Source organism: Halyomorpha halys, unplaced genomic scaffold (assembly GCF_000696795.3).
Source record: "Halyomorpha halys isolate HHAL.00 unplaced genomic scaffold, Hhal_1.1 Scaffold669.1, whole genome shotgun sequence".
Lineage (NCBI taxonomy): Eukaryota > Metazoa > Arthropoda > Insecta > Hemiptera > Pentatomidae > Halyomorpha > Halyomorpha halys.
The window spans coordinates 605040-613133 of record NW_027107180.1 but is presented as its reverse complement, the minus strand read 5'-3'; the positions used below and the strand labels follow the sequence as shown (position 1 = coordinate 613133).

At 27.6% G+C, this 8094-nt stretch overlaps 2 protein-coding genes across 2 annotated transcripts in view; one reads left to right on the top strand and one right to left on the bottom strand.

The window, feature by feature from the left end:
* Nucleotides 1–2853, top strand: part of SERCA (ATPase sarcoplasmic/endoplasmic reticulum Ca2+ transporting SERCA) — a 94193-nt gene extending 91340 nt beyond the window's left edge. The window contains exon 20 of the mRNA XM_014427751.3: nt 1673–2853. Within this exon, the coding sequence (XP_014283237.1) occupies nt 1673–1701 (29 nt within the window). The 3' untranslated portion in view covers nt 1702–2853. The remainder of the gene's footprint in view (nt 1–1672) is intronic.
* Nucleotides 2854–4300: 1447 nt separating this feature from the next.
* The window catches only part of Myd88 (myeloid differentiation primary response protein MyD88), a 16753-nt gene continuing 12959 nt past the window's right edge, over nt 4301–8094 (bottom strand). Inside the window, exons 6-7 of the mRNA XM_014427758.3 lie at nt 7705–7858; nt 4301–6173 (exon numbers count right to left, since the gene is read on the bottom strand). Coding sequence (XP_014283244.1) covers nt 5807–6173; nt 7705–7858 — 521 coding nt within the window. The 3' untranslated portion in view covers nt 4301–5806. The remainder of the gene's footprint in view (nt 6174–7704; nt 7859–8094) is intronic.

Genomic DNA, 8094 nt, shown 5'->3' with positions numbered 1-8094 from the left:
AATTAAAAAAAAAAATTTCATTCGGGACTCCATGCCAACACTACAAAACCTAATAGAACAAAATTAAAGCAGAGTAAATTTGCTACAATACGAGCCATCACAGAAATATTTACGTTTAATAGTTCCCGAGAAATAGTTTTTTTCATAGAAAATGTACTGAAAAATCAGTAGTTTGTGAATTTATTTTGGGAAATCTATATCTCAGGAAACATTAAACAAACAGGTGTGTATCATCACTCAAATTAAAGCTAATTTAACGTGTCATAAAATAGTTTATGACGTTTATCTTCATAGGAGTTGTAGCTTTCTTGATATTTGGCATAATAAATTCACAAAATGTAGATGTTTTGTTAGTGTTCGGATAAAATGTTTGATTTATGAAAAAGTATATTTAAGGAATCATCAGACCGAGAGATGTCTGCCAGCACTCAAAATAAAGCTATAATTATAACTATAAATCAATTTATTTTAGTAAATAAAAGAAAACTGAAGTTGTTAGCTTAGGTTGCGGGCGCGCAAGTCTTGTCGCACTCACAGCACCATGTAGTGAGGGATTCAAACATACAACTATTTACGGACTAGATAAAGAATATATAAATATTTTTAAAAAATCAAAAAGGAAATAGATGATCAATTTATATAACTCTTAGATCTCCACGTGGACAAACAGAAACCACATTTCGGTTCTTGCAATGATCGGAACATTGCTAGAAAATTTTCAAATTCAATGGCATCGAGTCAAGTATAATTAAATTGACAGGTATCTTATTGATTTAATGTTGTGTTCGGGTTATCAAATCAATAGAGACCTAATTAATGTCCTGCACTAAACTGTACCCAACTCAATTACCTATTTCCCAATCCAAAATTCACAGGGCGGCGGCGATGGTCGCTTAATAGTACAAAAAAAAATCAAACAACTTGAATATAGCTGTATGTTCTAGTTGAACATTTTAGGTTCAATTCGGCCTCTGAATTAAACTCGGACTTAGGGATTAAATAAAAGTTTGAATTTTATTGGTTTTTAACTTTATTAAATAAAGTATAGTGATTTTAAATAATTGGCAAGCAGGCAAAAATGAAAAAATTGTTATTAGAGACAAGATTTCATGTATGTTATTTTTTATTTTTTTTTTTTTATCACATTCAGCAAAATCCAGATCTGTTTCCAAATTTAAAAAATTTATGGGGGCTCATAAAAGCTATAAGCACACGAAAAGAAGATGAAAAATATTAGGCTCTAAGCTACTTCCAAACAAAGCAATAATTGAAACATTATTCCATTGAATGACATGGAAATTTAGGATTCTTAAAAAGTGTTATATTTTTTTCCTCTAATATTCGAATAAATAAAGTTGAGAATTAGGAATATGATAGTAAATAGGAGTATGCACTTTCACAATTAATGAGTTTGTAGCTATGAAGGCATAAATTAGTTTTACACTCCATATTTAATGAAAGGAATAAAATATTATGAGTTATTACTTCATTAACTTTACAATTTTCATCAAACAATTGAATTTCGAGATTTTTTTTATTAAATATTTTCAGTAATAACCTACTAATTGATATTTAACAGCCTTTCAGTTTGAATATCTAGTCATAATCAATAGTGTGTTACATTTATTAACTTCATAAATTTTATATTAATAAAATTTATTATGTTTTTCAGTTCAACCGACAACCTCGCCGAGATACTGAGAGGGACCACCAAGACATTCAAAAGAGGGTTTATGTGCTTCTAGTAGAATAAATAAAATGCCTATACTTAAAATCTCATAGGATGATCACAAATTGTATAAAAGAGGTGTATAGAACCCTTCTGTCCTATTACACGGAGAAATGTCATTTCCTATCTAGTCTATTTTGGTTCTCAATTTTTAACCTATAATTAGAAGTATATTTTTTATAATTTTTTGATTATTTTATTAGATTTTTTTTATATTTACACATCCTCTTTCAACACATAACGCCTCTAACCAATAATATTTTTATTAGATTCTTATAAACGGTCATATTTGATGGAACCCTACAGCTGGCTGAAGGGTGTCTATTATTCTACTTTTACTAACACTGTCGCTTGATTTTCATTCACCTCTCATTATACCTGTACATTCTCAGTTAACATTAATTTAATTTTTATCTATTATTTCTTTACATTCTGTGGTCTTCCTTTTTTTTAAAGATTACATCAAAATTTCACTAGTAGGCTATAAATATTTTATTTATTTTCTGTTGTATATATGAAAATACTGTACATTCACTTATGTATCATTTCATGTGTGACTTTTGACATAGGTTTTAGACTTTCTGTTATTTATTTTATTTACTTATTTGTCGGTTAATTTTATCAGGCACGATTTTGAGCTGTGATTATTGCTACAATACCAAGGTCTCGTTCGGGATCGTAAGATTGATTCGATTTTATTCTCTCAGAAAGAAGAATATAAAAGCGTTCTTTCGCGACCACAATGGTGGTGAAGTTGAGTGTTCTGGAATAAGAACTTGAACATTAAAATGTATTTTTGTCCAGTATTTCCTGTACAACTTCCTCGCATTGACTAATTGAAATGAGGGGAAGCTGTCCATGTAAATGAAATGAGCACAATTTTTTTAGTCTAAGGGTTACCATTTTTTTTTTAATTAAAAAAAATAAATAAGGACTATATAAATATATAAGTATATACGAACATTAGTTTCTATTTTAGTAAACAGTGCCTCATTTTTATTTCATGTTCTCACTTATAAAGACACATTTTAAAGTACTTCAATGTTAATATAAGAAAATTTGTATGGGCAAGGATAGATATTTTGTAACAGCTATTTGTCTATCAATAAAGCCTTACTGATTTATTGTTTCTTGTTTTCTCCTTCCATCACATCATTTTTGTTAATATAAAAGTCAGAGGAGTAGTAAAACCTACTCCAGAACGATATTACCATTAGATCTTAGATTAAACTAAAGCTATTAGCAAAATTCCAAACAAAAATGTAATGTCATTAAATCTTAAGATTAAATTAAATGATAAGAATTATATCTTATTATTAATATATTCTATAAATTATAATTATAATATTAATAAGTAATGCTTAAGGAACTAACGTTTGTTCCAGAGTTTTATCAATAGCTTTGGTTTAACTTAAGGTTTACTGATAACTTTTAGGTTTCAATATTCAATGAACTTTTATGGCAACAGGTATATACAAAAAAAAATTAATTAAAAAAAAAAAGTAGTATCATAGTACTTAAGTGTAATAATACTCAAAGAAAATGATAATTTTTATTTATAACAATTTTAAATTTCTGTACTTATCATTGTGTTTATGTGATTTGAATTTGTGAAAATAAGGATTTCCAGTTTAAACTTGAAAATTACCATTAAATATGGCCAAAATCAAATTAAATAATAGTTTTATCAATATATCTTTGAGAAATAGACACATGCATAATAAGTATCTACTTACCAATGATTTTCCTAATACAAAGAAATGGATTACTCAGGATGATATAATTTTTTTTCATACAATAATTTAAACACATTTTTCTAAATAAATGGTTCTAAGACATGTTTGTACTATGGTATAAAAATTCAGAAGCTATTAAATTTGTGGAGTGATTGGAATAAAAAGCTATCAGAATTCAAACCATTTCTATAGGTACAACAGTTTGTGTCAACATCTTGGAAAATATTTTCAAACATGGTGTTTTACTTCCTCAGAATATGAAGTTTAACAGCTCTAATGATCTTTTTGAACTATAGGTAGTAACACATATTTATTTCTCTTCCTCTAGATTAAAAGATTAAGAACATTGATGCAGAAATAGTTATATTACAAAAAAATATTAAAAAGTGTCTAAATCTAAAACTGATTAGATAATCTTATTTATTACTGTAATCGGAATTTACAATCTATAATTTGTACAATACTCCAGCAATAATCAGGAATAAAGAGTAAATTAATAATCGCTGATATTTTGTATAAAGTGTATAAGTATATCACAAAAAAATAAAAAATAAAGTGAGGCTAAGAAATAATTCTTTTTCAATGAAATTACTCAGTGAAAATTAAATTTTGATCATTTTTAATGGATAACTTTGGCAATAGATTATACATAACCAGATAAATATTAGGCAGACAAAAAGGGATCTGATACGTAGGCCAGAATGTACTGAACACAATACAGTTTATTTGAAAGGCCTAAGATAATTCAGTATTGATTGAGTAATCAAGAAAACAGTACATTTGTAATTCAGATGGAATTAAAATGAATAAAAACTATTTTTGAATTACCAAAATGTCTAAGAAAGTATCAATGAAGTATAATTCTTTCATAAGATTTGAGAAATTTTTTTTTGTTTTTCAGGACCGTTTAGGATGGACTGACCCTACATTATTGCTACAAATCCATATTAATCTCACATTAAAAATCTGTTCTAATTTATTAAAAATTTTCAAAAGCACTCTGAGATGAACTAAAAAAAATTATATAATGGATAATGTAAACAAAAATAATTAACTTGGAAATATACAAATACGTTTATTATTAAAAAAATAAGATATACAATGACATTGCACAAAGTTCTTTAAATAAAGAAAATGTATAGCACAACTCTCACAAAAATTGTGTTGCACAACTCATAAAAATAAATCTCTTTCATAATCATTAAAAATATAATAAAATCAACAATAATAATCATATATAAGCAAAACATTACAGTTTCCTTGCCTTAACATTAACATGTATATATATCTCAGAGTTAAACTAACTTAACCAATAGGTACAAACTTATGAAGTAAAATGTTTAACAGATTTTTTTTCCGTAGGTTAAATAGGATACTTTAAACCTATATGGTTAGCTTAATTTTGTATATGCATTTTCAGCAGCTTATAATATTTCGAATTAAAACATTTAAATATCATATAACACCAAACAGCAGTGAAGAAATACAAAAAAAGTTCATAGTAGTTAACTTGTGATGGACAGATAGATTATATAACAATCAATGATACAACAATTACATCCAACAGCCTGAGCTATGCATTACCACAGTAATAACTTTATTCTGATGAGATCACAAAATGAATAAAACTTTTTATTTGTCACAATGTACAACAATGTCAGAATAAAAAATTCTGAATCATAAAAATTACTCTTGCTATCATCTCATTCGTATGATTGAGGTAAACATTAAAATTTCAGACATATAACATCAGAACATAAAAACATCTCTCTATATAATTTTTTTTTTAAAATAAAAACATTCAATATATATTTAAAAAATTTAACAACAAATGTTGCACTCTTTGAAATTAAATAGGATGCATGTACATTTGTAATTATGTAAATAATAAAAAAAATGCATTTCACTAGGTAATTGATACTTTTTGGCAAATCAGCTTTTTATATACGTTACTAGTTGTTTCAAACAAGTTGTCTAGTTTATTTAATAAGATATATAAACTTTTTAAAAAATGTTAGAATTAAACTTCAAGCTCTCTCACATACTCAAACTTCTTAATAAAATATAAAAATTCTAGAAACAATTTTTTTTTTTAATAGAACTGTCAAGTTAGATATATAGAGGAAGAAACTGGATATCTTTAAAAAATAATAGTACACAGGTTGAATGATCTTATAAAAATAAATAAATGAGTTTAACAACTTATTGTTTTTTATGGGATATTTTTATACATTTGTTTTTTAAACATTATAATCTAATACCAGACATAAATGCTGGTTGCGCTATATTACAATATCTTAAAAGCAATAAACAGATATAGCAGAGCATTAATAATAAGTTACTATTCTGCTAATACTTTTGCTAATTTTTTTTTCTTCTTAAACAAAGACTTAGCTATTGTGGAACGTGATGAAAGAATTTTTGTGAAAATGGAAGAACTCGAAGACATCTTAGATTCCTTTTCATTCAAAGGCTGAATATAAGCAGTCTCTTCCTCTTTGATGACAACGTTTTTATCAATAGAGTAGGCAAACCGTTTTTCAATATCTTCGGGTAATTCATTTTCTTTGATGTGAAGATAGACTTCTGATTCTTTTACAGTTTTGGTTTCAGGAATTGTAATTGCCATAGAATGTTTAACATGAGTAATTGATTTAAACTCTTCCCTGTTAGCAATAGTCCTTGATACTTCTCCATTAGTAATCATTCTAAAAAAATAATTAGAATTATGTTTACTTTTTTGTTTTAACAATCACAATAAAAAAATATATAAAACTAAAATATTTATACAAGGGTGATGATAAAATTACTTAATCTTTGCCCTTTTCTGTATTATTTTTTAAATCTATACATCTAGAATTAGTTTTTGGTGTAATTACATACTACACTAACGACTATATTGTCTGTTTTTGAGGTTTTTAATTGTCCCTTTTTAATAATACTGCTTTAATTGGATAAACGGCTGACTTGATTTGAAGCAGATGACTGCCACTCACTATTATCACTCAAGAGGTCAACAATTCCCCAATAGATCCTTTATAGTGGAGGTCTGGCCTAAATTCCCATAAATATGAATCAGTTTATGGTATCACTTTATATGGTATACATGGTATATATGGTATCACTTTATAACCTACAAAAACTTAAAATATGACTGACAGGATAATCTCAAAGTAGTTTTAATTTTTTATAAATTACAAGGTTGGCTAAACATGCCATACTTAATTTTTCTCCCCTCTTCCCTCTATTTAGTGCACATTTACAGCATCATTTATCATTTATATATGATATTGTTCTTATTCTCAAATATTATATTCAAAATAGAATTACTAACTAGTTTCTTTTCTATTTTTTAAATATTCAAATTCATATGTAACTGGTTTTTTAAATTAAATTTTTTTATTACAACACTCAAAGGTGTCGAAATTGGAGGATTAAAATAAATCACCTTTACCCTTAATTGTAAATGAACCGACTGCCCTAAAGTATCCTTTAATAATGTTGCTCTTACCCCTGTTGAACAGATCTGCTATTTTGGACAACATCTGTAAAAATGACTAACTTGGAATCCTCACAAAAGACTGAAAAGACAAGAAACTGCACGTCGATTCCGACTATTACAGCACTTACTAAACAAACAGTCTGAACTTACAATCGATTACAAAAGGCTGATCTACATGACTGTAATAAGGCCAATCTGTACATACAGAGTTGAGCTTTGGGGCTCCACTAAACCTTCGAATTCCTCTCATATCCAATCCAAAATCCTTCATAAAATCCTCAATGTTCCTTACTTTGTCACAAATAAAATTATACATATAAAGACCTTAATGTTCTCTATGTAACAAATCTAGCCTGAACCAGATATCAATCCTCCCATTATAAACTCACTAATCACCCAAAACCACTGGTTTCTAACCTTGCTTCCTCTTCCATTCCCAACAATCCTCCAGGGCACCTGAAAAGGAGATGACTTCAAGACCTTCTAATACAAAAATGTTATTAGAGCGCAAAAATAGCTTTTGCTATTTTGAATGAATATGTCGTATTTTTTTTGTTATTAATGGAAGTATAACAGTATTAAAAGTATTTTCGAAACATTTCTACTTAATTAAACCTTTTGATAAATGCAATAAAAAGAAAATTCAATAATTCAGGGTTTTGATATTTCATGAAGCCCCCACTCCCTCTTAACTCCAGCCTAATGGAGGTTCTACTGTATATTATCAAAATCATTACCTAACATTAGTAGCCCTGACAGACTGACTCAGCTGCTGCCAAAAGTTCCACTGCCTCGTAGCTCTGCCAAAGTTAAGGATAAAATAATATCTCAGTTGAAGCGGAAGTTGGAAGTTAGAGTAAACACAAGGTATGATCTTCCTCTGTCTCTGCTCTGAAAGGTTGAACAAAATATACAATTAATACCAGAAGTAAGTTTGCTATAGATAACGCTAAACACAAATTAGAATAATTCAAATTTTTGCATAATAAATAAATTATATAGTTTTTTACATGCAGTGATGGCTTAATCCACTTCCTTGCACAAAAGCACTACCAAGAACTCACAGATAAACTAAATGTTTTGATGGTTTAAATTTAAGTTACAAAAAACTTGGAGGCATAAATATA